General features: G+C 51.9%; 3 protein-coding genes and 1 pseudogene across 4 annotated transcripts in view; 1 reads left to right on the top strand and 3 right to left on the bottom strand.

Moving 5' to 3' along the window:
* LOC137143264 (zinc finger protein 436-like) overlaps nt 1-22,954 on the top strand; it is a 604,313-nt gene that overhangs the window by 523,832 nt on the left and 57,527 nt on the right. Inside the window, exons 6-7 of the mRNA XM_067532957.1 lie at nt 1,021-1,341; nt 1,485-1,718. Of these exons, the coding sequence (XP_067389058.1) occupies nt 1,021-1,341; nt 1,485-1,718 (555 nt within the window). The remainder of the gene's footprint in view (nt 1-1,020; nt 1,342-1,484; nt 1,719-22,954) is intronic.
* On the bottom strand, nt 5,490-11,368 carry LOC137143220 (zinc finger protein 665-like). The gene is made up of 3 exons (XM_067532886.1): nt 11,335-11,368; nt 9,619-10,561; nt 5,490-7,164 (listed from the first exon to the last, which is right to left on the bottom strand). The coding sequence occupies exons 1-3, from the start codon at nt 11,366-11,368 to the stop codon at nt 6,306-6,308; spliced, it is 1,836 nt and encodes a 611-aa protein (XP_067388987.1). The 3' UTR covers nt 5,490-6,305.
* Nucleotides 14,292-19,303, bottom strand: LOC137143280 (zinc finger and SCAN domain-containing protein 2-like). Of its 2 annotated transcripts, none has more exons than XM_067533005.1 (2): nt 19,163-19,303; nt 14,292-16,232 (listed from the first exon to the last, which is right to left on the bottom strand). In XM_067533005.1, exon 2 carries the CDS (start codon nt 16,168-16,170, stop codon nt 15,007-15,009), a length of 1,164 nt encoding a protein of 387 aa, XP_067389106.1. In that variant the 5' UTR covers nt 16,171-16,232; nt 19,163-19,303; the 3' UTR covers nt 14,292-15,006. The 2 variants fall into 2 exon arrangements, with proteins under 2 accessions (XP_067389106.1, XP_067389107.1); XM_067533006.1 differs by having other exon boundaries at nt 14,292-16,235.
* LOC137143290 (zinc finger protein 850-like) overlaps nt 20,946-22,954 on the bottom strand; it is a 52,703-nt pseudogene continuing 50,694 nt past the window's right edge.

A 22,954-nucleotide genomic window follows, 5' to 3' on the forward strand; every position in this document is an offset into this window, starting at 1 on the left:
GGGTTGGACTAGATGACCTCCTGAGGTCCCTTCCAACTCTAATATTCTATGATTCTATGATTCTAAGTGCTGCTGCAATAGGAATAAATTAGAATGAATATAACTCTGTGTGTCTATTTGGGGGAGAGTGGTGGGGGGTGTGCTCATGCTTTCTGTGTACTATGTAATACACTGGGGCAAGTAGTGTGTGTTGTGCCCCCTTTCCAGAGGATGAGGCTGTGACAGCCCCAGCTTCAGAGTGCAGGCCCATTGCAGAGAGAAACAGGGAGTCCAAGCAGGGAAGGGATAACCACCCCCCAGATCTCCCACCTCCTCCCCTGCCCAGAGCCCATGTGTGGCACTCCTGTTAGTGAGGCAGGGCTAGAGCCTAGCAGAGGGGCCCCGGGTGTGTGTGGGAGGGAGCCCCCTTTGCAGGCTGCAGCCCAGGGCAGTGATGATCTGGATGCCGGGGAGACGCAGAGTTGCAGCCAGGAGGTGGCCCCGGGGGAGGGAGAGAAACAGTGGCAGAGGCAGGAAATTGCTGCCTGGAGGAAGTGGCCACAGGGCCAGGGGCATCGGAGCCGAACCAGGACTGGAGAGACCCCCCCCAGCCAGCTCCGGGGTGGGAGATTGTGCAGCTGAGCCCACTAGGGTCGCCCAGCCCAGCCCACTGGGGCCTGGGGCCAGTCCCGGGAAGGGGTTGGGGGGATTCTCTCCTGCCCATCAGGGTCTCCCCCCTTTGCCGCCCCGCTCTCCCTGGCACAGGGTAGGGGCCCGGCTGGATTTTCTCTCCCAGCAGCTGCCAGGACACAGGAGGGGAGGCCCCGGGGGCAGAGCCCGTGGAGCCACCTGCGGGGTACGCACCCCGGGAGTCCCCATGGGTGATGCTCTGACCATCTGCCCCGACTTCGGGAAGAGCTTCCGTCAGTACTTGTACCTGGCCACCCACCGGCGTGTCCACACTGGCGAGCGCCCCTACCACTGTGCCCAGCGCGGCCGGGGCTTCTCCCAGCACGCCAGCCTCATCCGGCACCACCGCACCCACACGGGCGAGAGACCCTATCGGTGCCCCGACTGCGGGAAGGCCTTCGCCCTGAGCGCCTCCCTCCTGACCGGCCAGCGCACCCACACCGGGGAGCACCCCTACAGCTGCACCCACTGTGGGAAGGGCTTCAGCCAGCACTCAGCTCTGGTCACCCACCAGCACGCTCACACTGGGGAGAGACCCTATAAATGCCCTGACTGCGGGAAGAGCTTTGCTATCCGCTCTGATTTCTCTGCCCACCAGCAGATCCACACAGGACAGAAACCCCAGGCTTGTCCTCACTGTGGCAGAGTCTTCCTGCACTGCTCCCACCTGCAGTGCCACTTGTGGACCCATGGGGATCTGGGCGGGGAGCCCCCCTATGGGTGCCCCCAGTGTGGAGAGGGGTGCCGGCTACATGCTCACTTCCTGCAGCACCGGTGCACCCACGTGGGCGGCAACCCCACAGCTTCTCCCACAGCTTCCTGCTCAAGATGCATTGGCGGATCCACACTGGGGAGCAGCCTTACCCCTGCCCCAACTGCGGGCGCTGCTTCCGGCAGAGCTCCCACCTCACCCATCACCGGGCCACCCACACCGGAGAGCGGCCCTACCGCTGCAGCCACTGCGGGGACGCCTTCCCCTGCAGCTCGGAGCTCTACCTGCACTACTGCAGCCACACCGGGGAACGGCCCTACCAGTGCCATGAGTGTGGGTGCAGCTACACCACCAATGGCAGCCTGCGCTGGCACCGCACCAGCCATGCTGTGTGGTAGGGGTGCAGCCGGCTCTGCCCATGGATGATGGGAGTGTGGTGCCACTACCAGCCCTGATGCTACCATTGGGTACCAGCACCAAAAATCAACCACACCATGGACTAGGGGGATCTTGAGGAGGCTTTTATATCATCGTAGTCCCTGGTCACAGTGCCTCCTGCTCCCCTTCCCTGTAGGTTGTGCTGCCTAATCAGACTACATATCCCGTGATACATCTTGGGCATGGGATTCCCAGGATGCACTTCCCCCTGTCACCAAAGAGAGACCAAAGTGCATCCTGGGAGTCCCAGGGCCACATGCATCATGTGAGTTGTTGGTTTTTCATGCTTCCCTTCTCCTCTATAAGCTGGGCTCCCTGGTCGGACTGCATCTCCCATGATGCACCAAAGCCTGCCCCAGTAAATGGGAGGCAGTGCATCATGGGAATTGTATGGCCATCATGCCAGTTGTTGATTAGCCTTAAAGTCTATGCAGTGCTATTTACAAGCCCCAGCCAGCTTCCCTTGTTCCCTCCAGGGTGAAAGGGGTCTACTATCAGCAACAGACAGCACAACCCAGCCATTTTCAGGGCTTCTTTCCTTTCTAGCTGTGGTTCCATTTGTTAATTGCTCTTCCATTTAGATCCCAATTAACCTACATTGGTGGGGATTTGAGTGACAGGATACTGAGGCAATTCCTTCACTGGAGGTTTTCAAAAAGAGCCTGGGGAGCCATTCATCTTGGTTGGTTTAGACACAACAAATTCTGCATCTTGGCAGGGACTTTAGATGACCCTTGGGCTCCCTTCGAACCCTTTGGTTCAATGATTCTTTGAACCCCTGTCACAGGCATCTAAAAACCAGGTGTGCCATGCTGAGGCTAAGTCCCTTTTGTAGATATAGCCCTTTGTATCTGCGTTGCCAGAATTCACACCCCTGCGAGCTGCTGTTTCCCCAGGAACTCCTTTTGGAGGGACACATTCTGCTCAGCCTTCTGGCTTAAGGCAATAAGTGCTAGCCCTAAAACCCAAAAGCAATGAGGCCAAATCTTCCAGGCAGGTAACTCTATGCCTAGGGTGATCAGATGTCCTGATTTTATAGGGACAGTCCCGATATGCAGGGCTTTGTCTTATATAGGCGCCTATTACTCCCCACTCTCTGTCCTGATTTTACACACTTGCTATCTGGTGGTCACCCTATCTGTGCCACCCGCGTGAGCTCTCGGCTTGCCTTTGGCATGGTGTCCGGGGCCACCAGGGTACTCCTTTCAGAAACATGAGCGAAATATGTGCTTTTTAGAAAGTTCCTCATTCCACAAGTGCACTCCTCCCCACCATGCCATCTGCCCAAGTACCACCCTGGGATGGTTTGGTGGGTGGTGAGGAGGGGCTGGGATGATATGGGAGGGGCTAATTGCCACATTGAAAGTGGCATTTGAGAGACCAGTGAAAGCATCCCAGCCAGCACAAACCAGTTCTTTGCTGGGACAGACTTCCTGGACTCCAGCAGGAGGCATCTTGCACTGGGTATGCTCTGGGCATGCTCAGCTCCTGGTACACACACAGCAGGGACACTGCAGGATGGGAGGGGAATACCTGCTGAGATGAGTGAAGCAGGACATGCCCCTCTGAGCAATTGTTGCAGGCTGTATTCTTCTCCCTGGGGTGTTCTCATTCCCCTGAGATGAATGAACCACTTCATACCTCTCCGAGCCTCCTAGGCTGTGGCTGGATGTGTGCATCTCCATTCTCCTGCCCCCAGCTGGTCCATACCCTCTTCACAGCCCAATCCCCTCCAAGCAGGGCATGGGGCAGCAAGGAGGAGGGGGAAGGTTGTAGTTGAATGGTGAAGTGTGCCCAGGATGCCCCTTTGTACCTCTGCACGCACAGATGGCCCCTAATCACATCCCCCCACTGCTACCACCACTTCCTTAATGATGTACAAGGGAGATCCAAAGCCAGAAAATTAACACTGCCCACAGCTGATGGAGGAGACTAAATGCATACCTCGGAAAGGCCAGGAATATATTTCGGGGGGGCAATTTTTAATTGATCTGACAGGGACCCAGAGGACTGGGTGTATTTTTAAAATGTCATTAACAAATAATAGAGCCTTTGGTTATGGGCCCTCTCCCAACATGCATGGCCTAAACCAGCCTCAAGGATCAGAAGTTTCATAGGCCATTAGCTCATTTAATCTGACTTCCTGTAGAGCACAAGCCAATTAAGCCCAAAGACTAGTCAGATCAAAGCATTTCAGCCCTGTTGTGAGCAACAGGTAGAGAACAGGAGAAACCAGTGCCTGAGGTCGCTGCAATGGCAAGGTATTGATTAAGTGAGACCATACTCAAAGAACAGTTATCGGTGGTTTGCTGTCAAACCAAATGGGTGTATCTAGTGGGATCCTGCAGGGGTCTGTCCTGGGTCCAGTACTAGTCAATATTTTCATTAATGACTTGGATAATGGAGCGGAGAGTATTCTAATAAAATTTGCAGATGACATCATGCTGGAAAAGGTTGCAAGCACTTTGGAGGACAGGATTAGAATTCAAATGGATCTTGACAAATTGGAGAATCGGTCTGAAATCAACAACAGGAAATTCAATACAACAGGTGCAAAGTTCTTCATTTAGGAAGGAAAAATCAAATGCACAATTACAAAATGGGGAACAACTGGCTCGGTGGTCACGCTGCTGAAATGGAGCTGGGGGTTATAGTGGGTCACAAATTGACTATAAAGTCAACAATGTGATGCCTCTGTGAAAAAGGCTATTATTGTTCTGTGGTAAGTAATAGGAGTGTTGTATGTAAGACATGGGAGATAATTATCCTGCTCTACTTGGCACTGGTGAGGCCTTGGGGGAGTACTGTGTCCAATTCTGGGCACCACACAGGCCAAACTAGAGAGAATCCAGAGGACAAGAACAAAAATGATAAAAGATTTAGCAAACCTGACCTATCAGGAAAGGTTAAAAATCAGTCATATTTAGTCCTGAGAAAAGAAGAGTGAGGGGGAACCTAATAACAGTCTTCAAATATGTTAAGGGGTGTTACAAAGAGGACGGTGATCAATTGTTTTTCATGTCCACTGAAGGTAGGAAAAGATGTAATGGGCTTAATCTGCAGCAAGGGAGATTTAGGTTAGATATTAGGAAAGGCTTTCTAATTCTAAGGACAGTTAAGGTCTGGAACAAGTTTACCTAAGGAGGTTGTGGAATCCCAGTCATTAGAGGTTTCCAAGAGCTGGTTACACAAACAGGGATGGTCTAGGTTTACTTGGTCCTGCCTCATACCAAGGGGCTGGACTTGATGACCCCTCCAGCCCTACATTTCTGTAATTTTATGCCCCAATGAACAGTAGCAGGTGACCTGCACCCTATGTTGCATGGGAAGTTGACAACCCCCACAGAGTCACTGCCAATTTGACGGGGGAGAAATTCCTTCCTGACCTCAAATCTGTCATCCCTGATCCACTAACTGGGCTGTTAGAAAGACAATTTTCTGGATCACCCTAGAACATTGGTCCATCCCATCTGGTGTCCAGTTTTCAGATGGGACTGATCTACGATGCTTCAAGCTAATACTGTTCTCTCCCCAAGGGATCCAAGATTTCTCAGGGTCAAAATCTCTTGTACATACCACGTTACCCATCTGGCCAGAGCTCTTAGACAATTGCCAGAGCCTTACTGGGCCATTCCTGTTTGGATAATAATTAGCTGAGACAACTCAGGTCTATGCTAGGTGTGATGGTGTTTATTTACACAGACTGCCCTCGGTACCTGATATACACAGTAGAAAAACAACAGCACGCGGTTTCCCTGCAGCAAAATCCCCATCTTTGCCGTTCCAGTGGGCTCTGTGACCAAAAAGCTCTGCCTCTGTTTCCTCTCGGGGTCATGCTCACATCTTTCTCTTGGCTTTCTGCCTCCAACCCATGCTGCTGGCGACTGATCTCCAAGCCGCCTAGCGCTCATGTTTGCAACCAGCCCACATAGCTCAGCTCTGATCTACCATGTCTCTTGGCAGTTGCTTCTTTTCTCTGCAGTTCTCTCAATGCCATAAAGGATCCACTGGCTCCAGTGAGGTCTGCGGTTGTCTTTGGAACCAAGTAACTGGATAGCAGCTGCCAGTGCCTCATACCCCATACCTGACTGATTTGTGGGTCAGCAGATCATTATATTGAGCTACATGTCTAAGAGCAGAAACACACCCTCACACTCTATTTCAAGGTGCTTGGAAAACTGCATGAACACTTCAGCTCATTCCGAAAGCTGCTGTGCGCCAACAGGACCAGGGGTAGACTGAGTGGAACTGCTTTTCACATTTTCAGATTCTAACTGGTGTGACCCATATAGTCCAGCTATAGACCCGTATGACCCATCAATCGCTCCCTGAGATCCATCTTTCTCCTGGTATGAACACTGTCTAGTCCCCTATAACCTAACCCTAGCTCCCTTCCCATGTATAACCAGCTAACAGCCAGAAAGGCCATGCCTAGCGCCAGGCAGATGCAGGAGCATGCCCAGGATGGCAAGAGCTGGCTGCACCCCTAGCCCACGGCGTGGCTGGTGCGGTGCCGGCGCAGGCTGCCATTGGTGGTGTAGCTGCGCCCACATTCGTGGCACTGGTAGGGCCGTTCCCCAGTGTGGCTGCGGTAGTGCAGGTAGAGCTCCGAGCTGCAGGGGAAGGCGTCCCCGCAGTGGCTGCAGCGGTAGGGCCGCTCTCCGGTGTGGGTGGCCCGGTGATGGGTGAGGTGGGAGCTCTGCCGGAAGCAGCGCCCGCAATCGGGGCAGGGGTAAGGCCGTTCCCCAGTGTGGATCCGCTGGTGCGTCTTGAGCAGGAAGCTGCGCGAGAACCCCTTCCCGCAATCAGGGCAGCGGTGGGGTTTGCTGCCCACGTGGGTGCGCCGGTGATGCAGGAAGTGGGCGTGGATCCGGAACCCCTCCCCGCACTGGGGGCACCGGTAGGGGGGCTCTCCGCCCGGATCCCCATGGATCTTCTGGTGAGCGGTGCAGTGGGAGCGGATAGCAAAGCTCTTTCCACAGTCAGGGCATTTATAGGGTCTCTCCCCAGTGTGAGTGCGCTGGTGGGTGACCAGAGCTGAGCGCTGGCTGAAGCCCTTTCCACAGTGGGTGCAGCTGTAGGGGCGCTCCCCGGTGTGGGTGCGCTGGTGGGTCAGGAGGGAGGCGCTCAGGGCGAAGGCCTTCCCGCAGTCGGGGCACCGATAGGGTCTCTCGCCCGTGTGGGTGCGGCGGTGCCGGATGAGGCTAGAGTGCTGGGAGAAGCCCCGGCCGCACTGGGCGCAGTGGTAGGGGCGCTCACCAGTGTGGACACGCCGGTGGGTGGCCAGGTACGAGTACTGACGGAAGCTCTTCCCGCAGTCGGGGCAGATGGTCAGAGCATCACCCATGGGGGCTCCCAGGGTGCGTCCTCCCCAGGTGGCTCCGTGGGCTCTGCCCACAGGGGCTCCCCTCCTGCGTCCTGGCGGCGAGAATCCAGCCGGCCCCCTTCCCTGCGCCAGGGAGAGGGGGGCGAAGAAGGGAGAAGACACCGATGGGTAGGAGGGAATCCCCCCAACCCCTTCCCAGGGGGGAGCAGAGGGGCCAGGGCTGCCCCCAGGCCCCAGTGGGCTGGGCTGGGTTGGGCGACCCTGGTGGGCTCAGCTGCACAATCTCCCTCCCCGGAACTGGCTGGGGGGGTCTCTCCGGTCCCGGTTCGGCTCCGATGCCCCCGGCCCTGCGGCCGCTTCCTCCAGGCAGCGATTTCCTGCCGCTGTTTCTCTCCCTCCCCGGGGCCAACTCCTGGCTGCGACTCTGCGTCTCCCCAGCGCCCCGCCCGGCCGGGACGATCCCCCCTGGGGTGCACCGTGGACTCGCCCTGCGCACACACGGGCCGGGCCGTAACAAGCTGGGATCGGTCGGGCCCCAGGTGTCCGGGGCTGCCTGGCTGGGACAGTCACAGGAAGGTCCCTGCGCTATTCCAGTCCCGCACCATGTGCTCCGGACCGGGGCGTGTATGGGAAATCACGGGGTTGGTTAACCCTTCCCTCCCCAGCAAGCTCGCTCGGTCCCTCCCAATGCCTGCTCGCAGCTCGCCTTCCCCAGAGGCGAAGGTGGGTTTGAGACCGGCCAGGATGCAAAACATTTTGAGATCGGTGGAGAGCTCCCCCCACCCCCAAATGGTCGCCAGGTGTAATGTTACAAACGGCGACCCACTCTCACACTTTGCCACCGGGAGCAGTTACTGACAACTGTGCCATGGTCTTTTTTTGCTACCTTGTTGTCGCAATTCGCTGCCTCTGCCTTGCCTCATCATCTGTCCTGGGGTAGCAAGTCGTGATGGATGGGGGATGGTGGCTACAACTGGCTGCCTCTGCCTTTCCCCATCGCCTGATTCAGGTGGTAACCGTTTGTGAGGGTTGCAGCTGCGCCCTCACGGTTTCCTGCCATGGTGACATCTCTGGTTTAAATCTGGACACAAAGAAAGATATTTTTCTAATTTGGGAAAGCATTCTACCGAGCTCAATGGCAGGGCTGTTGCATCTCAAATCCTAAATGAACAAATAAATCTTTATGTGTCAGTAACTGCTACTGGTAGCAAAATGTGATGGTAGCAGTTTCTGGAACTGCAGAACCATGGTAGGAGAGTAGCCCCAAGGATTTCTCCTCTGCCTCAGTGTCCTGTCTTGTTACCAGAGTAACAGGTTTCAGAGCTAAGATGCATAGGGCACTTCCCCCACACTTTCAGAGTGAATGTCCCAGGCTCTCTGCAGACTCAGGCGGTACAGTTCACACCACACCTCTCTGAGTGATTGGCTCAGGCTCTCACAGACTTAGCTCACAGATAACTGATATTTTCAAACTTTTCTTTGCAACCTTGAGGACTGGAGACCTTTTCTTTTTAAATTGAAAACAGGGATTATGATAAAAACATGCAACTCCAGAAGCTAGGGCCCTCAGAATGGAACTAAACCCAGCCCCAATTAATTATCCAAACCTCTAGGGCCACCCCAATAACTACTCCCCACCCCCAACACAACCCTTCCTTTCAATACATCCATAATAGCGACACTGACTTCCACACTGTTGCCTGTGGTTTTTGTCTTTATTACTGTAGAACACAGAGGTTGCAGTCAGTGACCCCTGTTGGTTCAGGAGCACTGACCATGGAGACAGTCCCTGCCTCAAAGAGCTTACAGTCTGTTCAATATATAAATAGATGAAATCCTCCCAGGAGCCTCAGGGCTTTGGACACTCAATCCGCATTACAATTTGTGGGATCAGACATCTAAAGGTGCCTAGATTCCAAGGCCAGAAGGGACCATTGTGATCATCTAGTCTGACCTCCTGTATAATGCAGGCCAGAGAACTGCCCCATAATAATACCTAGGGCAGAGCTTGTAGAACAACATCCACTCCTGATTTAAAAATTGCCAGTGATGGAGGCTCCACCATGACCCCTGGTAAATTATTCCAATGGTTAATTACGCTGTTAAAAATGTATGCCTTATTGCCATGTTTTACGTCTGAGGGCCTGGGTGATCCAATTAATAGAGAGGGCATCCGAACCCCTTGGTTATCTCTGAAACTGCCCTCCCCCTTCCCACATGAGCAGATCAAGAAGGCACTAGCCGTCCGTCTGGAAATCAAGGGATTAAATCCAAGCTGTTGTTTGATATAAATGAGCCCCCCAAAAATGTTTAACTTTCCTTAGCTGTACCTCTGTGCAGGAGGGAGTGTATAAGAAGAGAGCCGTGTGTGTGGATTTTCTGGGGTGTTAGAAGGGAGGCACTTTGGCTAATACACATCCCAGTGCTGGGTCATGTATGGGGGGAAATGGGGGCGGGTGTGGTGTTCTAGGCTGTATGGGTTCTCTGGTGTGTAATAGGGTGTGAGCTCCGAACGAAGCACTTCCCGCACTGGGAGCATTTGTAGGGTCTCTCCCCGGTGTGGATCCGCAGGTGGCTGGCCAGGGTGGATCCCTGAGTGAAGCATTTCCTGCAGATGGGATATCTGTAAGGTTTCTCCCCTGTATGAATTGTCCGGTGCCGAATCAGCTGGGAGCTCTGGACAAAACCCCTCCCGCAGGGACACCTGTAGGGCCGCTCACCCGTGTGGATGCACTGGTGCTGTAGGAGATGGCAGCTCCGAGCAAAGCCCTTCCCGCAGTTGGAGCATTTATAGGGCCGCTCGCCCGTGTGGCTGCGCTGGTGCCTGTGCAGGTTGGGGATCCCGCAGTCAGGGCATTTATAGGGTCTCTCTCCTGTGTGGGTCTGGCAGTGCAGGGTTAGCTGGGAGTGCCGCAGGAAGCTCTTCCTGCAGTCAGGGCATAGGTAGGGGTGCTCCCCTGTGTGGGTATGCTGGTGGCAGATCAGGTGTGAGCTCAGGGTGAAACTCTTCCCACACGGCCCGCATCTAAGGGTGCTCCCCCGTGTGGGTGCGCTGGTGTGGATCAGGGCCGAGCTGTCACCAAAGCCCTTCCCACAGTCAGGGCAGTGGTAGGGGCATTCCCCAGTGTGGGATCTGTGGTGTTGGAGGAGCCGGGAGCTCCAAGGGAAGCTTTTCCCACACTCAGAGCATGTATTCGTGCTCTCCCACACCTGGGTTGCCTGAGACACCGTATCATGTTCAGCTTCGATCCCAGCTCTGGATTGGCTCAGTTTCCCTGCCGGGGGGGCTCCCCATTGCTGTTCCTCCCCATTGGTGTCTCTTTGCTTGGGGCTCTGGGATGTCCTGTGCAGCCCTGCTCCTGCAGGCCCTTCCTGCTGGGGGTGTTCCTTGTAGTTCCCACTTGCCATCCAGGCACCTGTTGGGAGACAGGGATAGAATCCAGCTGGGGCTTGTTCCAGGGAGAGAGGGGGCAGCCAAGGGATTTGTCTGACAGGAAAATCTGACAGGCAGGAAGTGAATCCCCCCAAACCCTTCCTCAGTGGGGAGAGGACAGGCTGGTTTTTCCCTAGTGGCCCAGCTGAGCCTTCAAGGAGCAGCTGAGGGAGGGAGAGCTCCTGCCAGGTCAGGCAGGGCAGGTGGGAGCCAGGACTGATGCCTGCCATGAGGACAGGGACCTGCTGGGGACGCTACTGAGTGAGAGGAGACTGAGCTGGGTGCGGGGCTCCTGCTGGCTGTGCTGGGATCCCAGCTTTTCCCTTCACTCCCAGACGGTCCCTTAACCGGTGTCACTCTTTCCTCACCTATGTGTACACTGCCTTCCCTTTCCTTGGCACCCTGGAGATCCGGGACCCCCGGCTCTTCCCCTTGCTCCAGCCAGGAGATCGTGGCTGGGTCGGGGTCGGGAGTTCCTGCTCCGGGGTTGGAAACAGGCGAGACGGTGCTGGGTGAACTCTCCCCCCAGCACTCAGGGCAGGGAGCACGCCCTGATTTTAACCCCAGCCCAGCTCTCTGATGGGGGGAGGCAGGATCTGCATTGTGGGGTGAGAGTCTCTGTGCTGCCGGGCCTGGAGGCTGCCGGGCTGATCCCCTAGAAATCGGAGGGGTTAAGGAAAGAGCCCTGAGCTGAAAGTGCTCCAGGCACTTCAGAGCCTCCCAGCTCCTGATCCCCGAGGGGCAGCAGCTCCTCACCCAGCAAGATCAGAGTCTGGTCATTCTCCTGCATGACGTCCCTGCAGAGCTGCCTCTGCCCTTCTCCCTGGAACCTCCACTCCTCCTGGGAGACACACACAGCCACCCCCTCGCACCTCACCAGCGCCTGGAACCACAAGGGAAGGGTTCCCACTCAGCACCTGCCTTTGTGGCCACTGTCCCCGGCCAGCACTGGGGCTGGCGCAGGAATTAATGTAGGGTAGGACTGGCATGGGGTTGGGATTCTGTGCTGCTTTCAATGTGGTCCACTTCGCAAAGGTCTCTGGGAGATGGAATCTTCTTTGCAATACACTATGGTTGGCGGTTTCTTTGGGGTGGGCTGGAGATTTCAGATCCACCTCCTCTTGAATATTCATGACTAGGTGGGGAGCTGGCAGAGCTGCCTGTTATCTTTTGCTGAGACATCAGCTCTAGTTCAAACAGGAATGAATTCAGGGCAGTTCTCTGACCTGTGTTATACAGGAGGTCAGATTAGATGATTCCAACAGTCCCTTGTGGCTTTAAAATCTACCAATCTCCCCACTAGCCTGCGAGGGGCAGGGAGGCCCAGGGGACAGGGATAGGCAATGAGAATGATCTGCAGCCTGTACACACTGTTATGTGGAGTGAGACTGGAAAGAAGGGGCTGGTTAGCAAAGAGATGGGATGAGTAAGAGGGGACACGATAGATACAGAGTACCGAGTGAGGTAGAGACAGTAGATCAGGCTCTCTTGTGACAGAAGTACTGGGGATGTTCAGTGAACTTGAAAGGCAACACATTTCCGAAGAACTTTATTACAGCTGTGTCCAATGGTCCCGACCAAGAGAGAGGCCTGCCCCAACAAAGCTTAGCATCTAAGTAGACAAGGCAGACACAAGGTGGGAGAGGGAAAGAGACACAAGGTGGGAATGATTTTCTCAAGGTCACCCAGCAGCGCTGCGGAGAGAACCCAGGAATACCTAGTCCCATGCTAGTACCTTCTCCACCACAAGGTTGCAAACATCTGTTTCTCCTCTAGGCCCCACTCATTGCACACACCAGGGTCTTCTTTCATCCCTCCATTCCCCCACTTAAGTTCCCTGTGTGCTACTATCCCAACACCTCTATTTCAGGGATTACCTGTGGCCCTCCTCCTCCCTCATGCCAGGGACTGTGTGTACCCCATTCTTTCCCATGCTGGCACTTCCCCCCGCATTTCCAGTAGTGTGTGCTGCAGCACAATAGACCTAGCTCTTTGGAATGTTTGAGCTTGGGTATTATTCCAGCAGTCTCACCATTTTCTGGAGTGAAAGAAATGAACTGGTGATTGTTAACAGCTTTTATCTCAACCAAACTGGAGCAGACTTTCCAGGACAAAGAAAAGGCACTTCATTAGCCCAAGGGCTTTCCCTCTGCTGAATTTCAGAACCCTGCTACAAATGAGAGAGGTGTTAGAGCTTCTCAAAGAAAGGCTGCAAAAACATTTTATAAATCAAAGTGTTGCAAACCTGGACATGTTTGTTATTTTAATGTTTCCAGTCTAGTTACACTCAGAGGGACCAGTCAAGGTTGGGATCCAATTCTGTGAAGCATTGTATGTATTGAAGAAACTGTCTCTATCCCAAAGAACTTAGAATCTAATTTAATATTTTAAAATGCTACCAATATATATATAACTAGGTTTGGTAGAATTTTTAAAAATAATTTCAACAGATAATATCAATGTTTATTTTTAAGGTTTTATTTTTATTTTTATCTATTTAAATTTTCACAGTTGCTGAGAATTATGGGGGGAGGATCATCTAATTATTTAAGTATAGCAGATGTTGGGATTAAAAAAATTAAAGTTTTATAAACCATTAAAACCAAATTGTCAACATCATATGTCAAAATATACAAGGTAAATATCCTGACATCAACAAATCCTACCTGTTTTTACTATTCATTCACTAGTCCATTTGTAACAAGCTTAATTTCAATCACTGGATTTTGACTCTAGTAAGTTCTAAAGCAGCATTTTTCTTACTTTGCCTGTCTGTAAATTTTGATTATCAATGGAAATATTTTGTTGTCAGTCTGTGTGTACGGTGAAATTGACATTTATTGACTAAAAATCTAATCCTTCCAAGGCTTTATATAGATTCATAGATTCTAAAGCCATTGTGATCATCTAGTCTGACCTTCATAGCACAAGCAATAGAGCTTCCTCAAAATAATTCCTAGAGCAGATCTTTCAAAAACACATCCAGTCTTGATTTAAAAATTGTTAGTGATGGAGAATCCACCACAGCCCTTGGTCAGTTCTCCAATGGTTAATTACTTTCACCATTAAAAAATTATGCCATATTTCCTGTCTGAATTTGTCTAAATTCAACTTCCAGCCACTGGATCATGTTAGACCTTTCTTTGATAGACTGAAGAACCCATTATTAAATATTTGTTAATGTGATGGGGCATTGGCCCCACACTGGCCTCTATGGGGTTAATAGAGCCCTAGGGAGGCTGCACAAGAGGCAGCCAGTTAGAGAGCGACTGAGAAGAGCAGCCAATCAAGGCCAGGCAGACCCATATAAGAAAAGATGCAGAGCAGAGCAGAGACAGTTAATCTCAAGGAGGGAGGACTGGGTGTCTGGCAGGTGGCAGCTAGCATCCTAGACAGAGCAGTGCTGTTAGCAGAGAACAAGGGAACTAGAGAGAGCTCCTGGCTGGCTGCTGAGATTCACAGGCCAAGGCCCTGAGGATAGGGCGAAGAAGGTGCTGGGACCATGGGGAAGTGACCCAGGGAAATGGACTGAGGAGTTGGGAGGAAGGCAGCATGTGGCTGCCATCTCCAGGGACCCTGGTTGGGAGCCAGAGTCATGGGTGGGCCTGGGTCCCTTCTGCCCCAGTCTCCCCTTGGGAAGTGGTGGGACAGTTGGACTGACATATTTGCCCTTGGAAGTGGGGGACACACAGATTGTGACATGGCTAGAGGCTTGTGTCATGAAGAGGACGCCATGGTCTTTGGAGTGATGGCGGGCAAGACATCACTGGGAGAGGGCGTACTGATCTGTGGAGCTAATCCCCAAAATGACCAGCAGGAGGTGCCAATGTGATAGTGTGGCCCCGTTACAGTTCCCCATGTAAGCACTTATAGGCTGTAATCAAGTCACATCAGAACCTTCTTTGTTAAGCTAAATACACTGAGCTCCTTGAGTCTGCCACCATAAGGCATGTTTTCTAATCCTTTCATCATTTTTATAGCTCTTCTCTAACCCTTCTTCAATTTATCAACATCCTTCTGGAATTGTGGGTACCAGAAATGGATACAGGATTCCAGCAGTGGCCACAGCAGTGCCAAATACAGAGGTACAATAACTTCTGTACTCCCACTTGAGATTTCCATGTTTATGCATCCCAGGATTGCATTAACTCTTTTGGCCATGGCATGCCACTGGAAGTTCATGTTCAGCTGATTATCCACCATCACAAATCTCTTTCAGAGTCACTGCTTCGCAGGATAAAGCCCCCAATCCCGTAAGTACGGCTGCCATTCTTGGTTTCTAGATGTGTACATTTAGCCATATTAAAACATCGGCTATAACACAGGATGAACAAGGCACTAGCAGGGTTGGAAATAAGAGTCTGCATGGGAGTCAAGTGTTCGGATAAATAAACCTCCTAAATGTTTAATGACAACATTCAACCGTCCCTAACCACATCCCTGAACAGGAGTGAAGGAACGTGTGTGGATTCTTTGATGGGCAATAAGGTTTGAGCTCCGACTGAAGCTCTTCCCACAGTCAGGGCAGTTATAGGGTCGCTCCCCTGTGTGGATGCGCTGGTGTTTATTAAGATCAGAGCTGCCGACAAAGCTTTTCCCGCAGTCAGGGCATTTATAGGGTCTCTCTCCCGAATGGGTTCTCTGGTGGGTGATAAGGTATGAGCTCCTACCAAAGCTCTTCCCACATTCAGGGCAGGTATAGGGTCGCTCCCCTGTGTGAATCCTCTGGTGCTTAATAAGAGCTGAGCTGTCGACAAAGCCACTCCCACAGTTGGGGCATTTATAGGGTCTCTCTCCCGTGTGGGTTCTCAGGTGCCTATCGAGCCTGGAGCTCAGGCTAAAGCTCTTCCCACACTCAGTGCATATGTAGGGTTTCTCCTCTGTATGGATCGTCTGGTGCCGGATGAGGTGAGAGCTCAGCGAGAAGCTTCTCCCACAGTCAGAGCATTTATAGGGTCGTTCTCCTGTGTGGGTGACTTGGTGTCTAATAAGGTGCGAGCTCACACGGAAGCATTTTCCACATTGGGGACACTTATAGGGTCTCTCTACTTTATGGATCCCCTGGTGTGGACTGGGAGAGTGGCTTTCTCCATAGTCAGGGCATCTGTAGGGTCGCTCCCCTGTGTGGATTCTCTGGTGCTGCTTCAGGTTTGACTTCTGGTTGAAGCTCTTCCCACAGTCAGGGCATTTGTAGGGCCGCTCTCCAGTATGGACCATCTGATGCTGGAGCAAGCGGGAGCTCAGTGAGAAGCTCTTCCCACAGTCTGTGCATTTATAGGGTCGCTCCCCTGTGTGGATCCTCTGATGTTGCGTGTAATTGGACCTCTGACTAAAACTCTTCCCACAGACGGAGCATGTGTAGGGCTTTTCTCCCGTGTGGGATCTCTCGTGACGGATGAGCATCGAGCTCTGGGTGAAGCTTTTCCCGCATTCGGGGCATTTATAGGGTCTCTCTGCTGTGCAGATTCTTTGCCAGCCAAGGAGCTTCTTAGAACATTCTTCATCAGTGGGTTCTCCCTCTGTCTTTCCCTGTTGATGTCCTCTCCCTCCCTGGCTATGGCCAGCGTCTCCCTGCTCAGGGCTCCCCGACATCCCTTACAGTTTTGCCTCCCTAGGCTCTTCTTGGTGGGGATCCCTCTCCTTGGTCCTGGAACCTGCTGGGAGAGAGAGAGAATACAGCCAGAGCTCATTCCCTGCAGGGAAGAGAGGGAGCAGCAAAGAGGTTTGTTACTGAGCAGAAAACCTGATGGGCAGGAAGTGAAACTCCCAAACCCTTCCCTCACCCTGGCTGGGCAGATCCTGGCTATGCCCAGTGAATTGCCTGTGCTGTTACAGACCTGGGCATCACTGGAAAGCATCTACCCTGCTCAGAGGCATCATTTACACCCCCTCCCACCCTCCTGCTGCCCCTTCACACCTTATACAGGATGTTATGGCTGAAGGCTCAGAAACCTGGAAGGTTTATGCAAAGGAGCCAATCCCCTAATTTCCATATAATTCTGCAAACAAGACAATGAATATAATATCCCCTCAAAAATAATAATTGAAAAAAGGATTCTCCTGTCTCTGTGGTCCCCTCTCAAGGTTTCCCCAACCCCACACCTCTTGACTCCCCACCTTGCACAGTGTAATGTCTGGTCAGAGGCACAATGTCAAGTACTAGGGTGACCAGCTGTCCCAATTCTATAGGGACAGTCTTGATATTTGGGGCTTTTTCTTATAGAGGTGCCTATTGCCTCCCACCCCAGTACTGATTTTTCACACTTGCTAGCTGGTCACCCTGTCTGGTACGTAAGTCTCCATGCCCTCCTGTAACCACAGAGATGAGGTCTAGAGCACACATCTCTCTAGCCCACCTGTAACCATAGAGATGGGCATAGAATGCATGAGTTTTTGGCCCATCTGTAACCATAGAGATAGGGCCTAGAGCACCTATTCCCAACCCTACCCACACAGGGAATAGTGATGGGACTTAAGAGCACAATCTCCCTGTCGTGCCAATAACCATAGAGACCAAGCTTAGAGTGTGCGTTTTCTGGGCTCAGCCATAACCATAGAGACTATACCTAGAGCATGCACTTCTCTGGCTCCCCATAGTGATGGGGACCTAGAATGCGCATTTCCCCATGTCTGCATGTAACCACAGAGCAGGGCCAAGCACGCACAGCTTCCTGGCTCCCCTGTAACCATAGAGATAGGGCCCAGACCGCACATCTCCCCTGTAACTATAGAGACCGGGCCTAGAGTGCGCATCTCCCCAACTTCACTGCAACCACAGAGAAAGGGCCTAAAGTGCCTGGCCCCCCATCACGGGTGACTGGCCCCTTTAAAGGGAAATAGGCCCAGCCCCACCTGTGCTTTAATTAATGTCATCTCAGTCTGAGGCAGTGGTATTAATGGGGTTGGGTGTTAGTATGGTGAACACCTGGGCCTCATAGTAAAAAGGCTTAGGAGAACATACTGAGGGGCTGGATATAGAGGAGAGGTGAGCCACACCATGCCAATTCCATTCCTGTGGTGGGGCCCTAGAACAAGAGGCCAGGCTCCAGGGATGCAGTCCTGGGGCCAGCGTTCTGCAAGAGATACAGAGAACTGATGAGAAGCCCTAGAGGGAGGAGTGGCTCAAGCCTGGAGAGGGGTGAGAGATGCTTTGGGAGTGTTTAATTTTGTTTGTAGTTTTCAGTTCTATGGAGGGGAGAAGCTCTGGGATCTGCTGCTCTGTGTAAGAAGAGTGTGATTTTGCTCGGTTCGGTTTAATTTGGAAGGACTTTGGGGTTCATTCACAGGAGTGTTGTGTGTAAGGCACAGGAGGTCATTGTCCCACTCTACTCGGCACTGGGAGACACCTCAGTTGGAGAATGGTGTCGAGTTCTGTGCACCACGCTTTAGGAACAATGTGGTCAAATTGGAGAGAACCCAGAGGGGAACAACAAAAAGGATAAAAGGTTTAAAAAACCTGACTTATAAGGAAAGGTTAAAAAAAAAACTGGCTGTGTTCAGTCTTGAGAAAAGAAGGCTGAGCTGATAAGTCTTTAAATATGACAGTGATAAACTGAAGGTAGGACAAGAAGCAATGGGCTTAATCTGCAGCAAAGGAGCTTTAGGTTGGATATTAGAGAACATTTCTAACTCCATGGATAGTTAAGCCCCGGCACAGGTTGCTTCTGGGGGTTGTGGAGTCCTCCTCAGTAGAGCTTTTTAAAAACAGATTGGACAAACACCTGTCAGGGATGGTCTAGCTTTACTTGGTTGTGCCTCGGCGCAGGAGGCTGGACTTGATGACCTCTCAAGGTCCCTTCCAGCCCAACATTTTTATTACTATGATTTTGCTGTGGGATCAGAGGGAACTGGGTGAAGGGACTCTGAAGAGGCTAGCGTGGGGCCTGACCATTTACAGCTGGACTTGGATACCCCAGAAGAGCACTGAACTTTAAGTGTGACTTGGCTTGAGGGCTGAGTCACCCAGAACAACAACAGATCAGCTGACAAAAGAGGGGTGCTGAAGCCAGATGAATCCCTGTCGTGTCCTGACGAGAGAGGGTGCTTGGTTGGTGAGTATACCCCCATGCCACCCCCCATAACCATAAAGATGGGATCTAGCAGCACCTCTCCCATCCTTACCTGCACATGCACAGCCAACCCTTTCTCTCTTGCACACGTATACACACTCCCTCTCCCCATGCACACACCCTCCCTCACCTTCCCATGTACACACTTCCTTATCTCCCCATTCTGTGTGTATGGAAAGAGAACCTGGGTGGTACTGGGTGTGTGTAGGAGTGTGGAGCAGTGTTCTGGGAGACACTGCTGCTGGGAGAGGGCAGGGGAATGGGGAGGATTTAGGGTCCTCTTGGAAACAGGGGGCATCTCCAGATGTTGCTGGTGGGAATGGAGAGGCAGAGCTCAGCACTTCGGGGTGTGGCAGGGGCAACTGGCCCGTGGGGGTGACAGCCTCTACCCAAGGGGGCCGGGAGGTTCGGGGGCCGTTCCCTTAGAAATCTAAGGGGGTGGGGAGGAGTCCTGGACTGAAGCCTCCCAGGGCACGTTAGAGCCCCCTGATCTCCGAGGGGCAGCGGCTCCTCACCCAGCGAGATCAGAGTCTAGGAATTCTCCTGCATGACGTCCCTGCAGAGCTGCCTCTAAGGTTCATCCAGTAGCTCGCCCGGAGACAATCACAAGGGATCCCAATCAGTGCTTGCTGCTCCTGCCACACAGAGCCCAGGGCCTGCCGGTGCCGGGTAGGAAAGGAACAAGGCGGGCAAGGAACGGGATGGGGCTGGCATCCTGTCCCACATTTAGTACAGTCCCCTTTGCAAGGGAAATGGAGTCTCCCTTTGCAATGCACCATGGGCAGGCTTGGTCATTTAGTCGGGGCGTGCTGGATATTTCAGATCCACCTACTTTTGCATATTCACGATGAAGGCGGGGAGCTGTAACCTTGGCGTTGAGAGCAGAGCAGGGCAGGGCAGGGCAGGGCTAGGGAGCCCAGAGGGCTGGCAGGGGCAGGAGATGGGACGGATCAATAGGCAGCCTGGAATGAGATTGGAAAGGCAGGGAGGGACTGTGCTTAGTGGAGAGACAAGGAATGGATAAGAGGGGCATGACAGAGGCACACAGGCGAATGAATGGCAGATCGGACGCTGCTAGTCATAAGAAGAAGGGGGACGTTCAGTGAATTTGTAAAGCAACGCATTTAAAGTGGATCAGAAAAACCCGGCCTCCATGCAGTGGGGTCAAGTTGGCACCGATCCCTGAGGAAAAACTCTGTGACATGACAATATGTTGTGCAACAGGAGCAGCAACACGCTGTATCATACATGTGTGGCACATGACACAGGGCTGTCTGGTTTAAAAAAAAAAAAAAAAGGAGATTTGACTAGAGACCTAAATGACAAAAATCGACTTGTTTTACTGTATTCAGCTAAATAATACAGAACTCCCCTGTGTCCCCCAGGCACAGAACAGGACACCCCTTCTAAGCCCTATTTACTAGATTTTTCTTTCTTTCTTTCTTTCGTTTCCAAATACCCATCAGATATTCCCCAGATCTTTGCCATGTTAAACTCCAATCCATACATTTTAAGGACAAAAGAGACCCTCTAGTCTGACCTCCTACATATCACAGCTTAGAGGATTTAACCCCGTTACTTCTACATTGAGCCCAATAAAACTGTTGTATTTTTTTTTAACATGGGCAAAACAATATTTTCCCTAGCCTCACTCTCAGAAACCATGGCACTGTGTTAGCTGAAATTTTCCAGTATAATTCAGTCTGAGGCAGACACCCAGAATAGAAAATTTCAGCTTGAAAGGCTAAAGTTTGGCAAAGTTATAAACAACTGAAAACAGAGTCTTCATAGAAAGTTCCAGGCAATCTTAACAAAACATAGATTCATAGATTGTAAGGCCAGAAGGGACTGTTGTAATCATCTGGTCTGTATCACACAGGCCAGAGAACTTCCCTGAATTAATTCATAGTTGAATTCTAGCAGATGTTGATTTAAAAATGTCAGTGACGGGGAAACCACCACAGCCCTTGATAAAATGTTCCAGTGGTTATTTCCCCTCACTGTTAAAACTTTGTACCTTATTTCCTGTCTAAATTTGTCTAGCTTCATCTTCCAGCCACTGAATCTAGTTAGACCTATGTCTACTAGATTGAAGAACCCATTATCAAATTTCTGTTCCCCAGGCAGGAACTTAGGCTCAGATCCTCAAAGGTATTTAAATCAATGGGTTTTAGCAGCCTTAATGGCTTTGAGGCTTGGGGTCTTGGATAGACTGTGATCAACTCACTCCTTTGCCTTCTTTTTGTTAAACTAAACAGATTGACCTCCCGGCGTCTCTCACTATAAAGGCATGTTTTGCAATCCTTTAATTATTCACATGGCAATAAAGTCAGGATGAACAAGGCTAGCAGCTTTGGAGCTCAGATTGCTCAGATAAATAAACTACCCAAAATAGTTAACACCAGTGTTCAAATCACTTTAACTACATCCCTGGACAGGCGCGAGAGAACCAGTGTGGATTCTCTACTGGGTAATAAGGTTTGAGGTCCTAATGAAGCCCTTCCCACAGTCAAAGCACTTATAGGAGGGGCACTTCCTTGTATGGCTCTGTTGGTGCTTAATAAGCTTGGAGCTGTTGACAAAGCCTTTCCCACAGTTGGGGCAGTGGATCCTCTGGTGGGAAGGTACGAACTCTGATCAAAGCTCTTTCCGCAATAGGGGCATTTATAGGGTTTTTCACCCAGGTGGATCTTCTGATGGCTGCCAAGGACTGAGCCATTGCTGAAGCTCTTCCTGCAATCAGGGCATTTGTAGGGTAACTCGCCTGTGTGAGTTCTCTGGTGTCTAGTGAGGCTGGAGCTCTGATTGCAGCTTTTCCCACACTGGGGGCATTAATAGGATTTCTGCCCCGTGTAACCCATCTGGTGCCGGATCAAGTGGAAGTTTAGAGAGAAGCTCTTCCTGCAGTCAGTACATTTATGGAGTTTCTCTTCTGTGTGGAATCGCTGGTGTCTGGAGAGGCTGGAGCCCTGATTGAAGCTTTTCCCACATGTGGGGCATTTATATGATCTCTTTCACTGATGGATCCTCTCGTGCTGGCTCAGATGGGAGCTCAGAGAAAAGCCCTTCCTGCACTCAGTGCATTTATAGGATCTCTCCTTTTTATGGATTCTCTGGTGCTGCCTGAGTTTAGACTTGTAGATAAAGCTCTTCCTGCAGCTGGGGCATTTATAGGATCACTCCCCCGTGTGGCTGGAGCAAGTAGAAGCTCAGAGAAAAGCCTTCCTGCACTCAGTGCATTTATAGGGTTGCTCCCCCATGTGGATTTCCTCATGCTCTGTGTGCTTGCACTTCTGGCTGAAGCTCTTCCCACAGATGGTGCATTGGTAGGGGTGCTCGTTCATGTGGGATTTCTCATGGCAGAGTAGCACTGAGTGCTGGGGGAAGCTTCTCCCACATTCGGGGCACTTATAGGGTCTCTCATCTGTATGGATTCTTTGGCAGCCTGTGAGTTTCTTAGATCTCAGTCCCTTAAAGGGGTCCCCCAGTCTCTCCTCCAGGGACCTCCTCATTGCTGTCCCGGTGTCCTGGTCTGCTCTGACTCTTGCTGGCATGTCTCCACTGAGATTTCCAGAGCCTATCTGAGAATGTCCGCTGTGGCTTCGCTCTGGGATTCTCCTCCTCTGTTCCTGCACCTGCTGGGAGAGAGACAGAATCCAGCTGGGGCTCATTCCCTGCTCTGGGGACAGAGGGGGCAGCAAAGAGATTGGTCATTGTGCAGAAAACCTGATGAAAAGGGAATCCCCTCAAGCCCCAAGAGTCCAGCTGATCCTCCAGAGAAAGGCTGAGGGCAGTGCTTAATTTGTGCCAGGGCTTGCCAGGGGTGAGCCTCTCTGAGCTGAGCAGTTCATAGCCCCAGCACCTCTGGGCTTGCTGCATCAGTTATGAATGTAAAAAAATTGCTTGAGGCCCGGCACCCCTTTCATTACAAATTAAGCACTGGGGAGGGCTCCTGCCAGGGGTCAGGCAGTGCGGGTGGGAACCAGGAGGGACACTTGCCCCGAGGACAGGGCACCAGCTGGAGATGGTACTAAGTGAGATGAGACAGAACTGGGGGCTCTCAAAGGTTTTGCTGGGATCCCCATTTTTCCTTTCAGTCTTGGATAGTCTCTGAGCCAGTGTCACTCACTGCCCACCTCTCAGGATCTCCCTTTTCTCAGAGCCATGGAAATTTGGGACCCTTGGCTCTTCCCCACACTCCAGCAGGGAGATCTTGAGGACAGGGAATCCTACTCCAGGGAAGGAAACAGTTAAGATGGCACTTCATTAAATCTCCCCTAAAGGGCTTGATAGCCTGGCCCTGTTGT

The sequence above is a fragment of the Emydura macquarii genome, unplaced genomic scaffold (assembly GCF_026122565.2).
Source record: "Emydura macquarii macquarii isolate MOO-44397 ecotype Brisbane River unplaced genomic scaffold, CSIRO-AGI_Emac_v2 contig_3305, whole genome shotgun sequence".
In the NCBI taxonomy this organism is placed as follows: domain Eukaryota; kingdom Metazoa; phylum Chordata; order Testudines; family Chelidae; genus Emydura; species Emydura macquarii.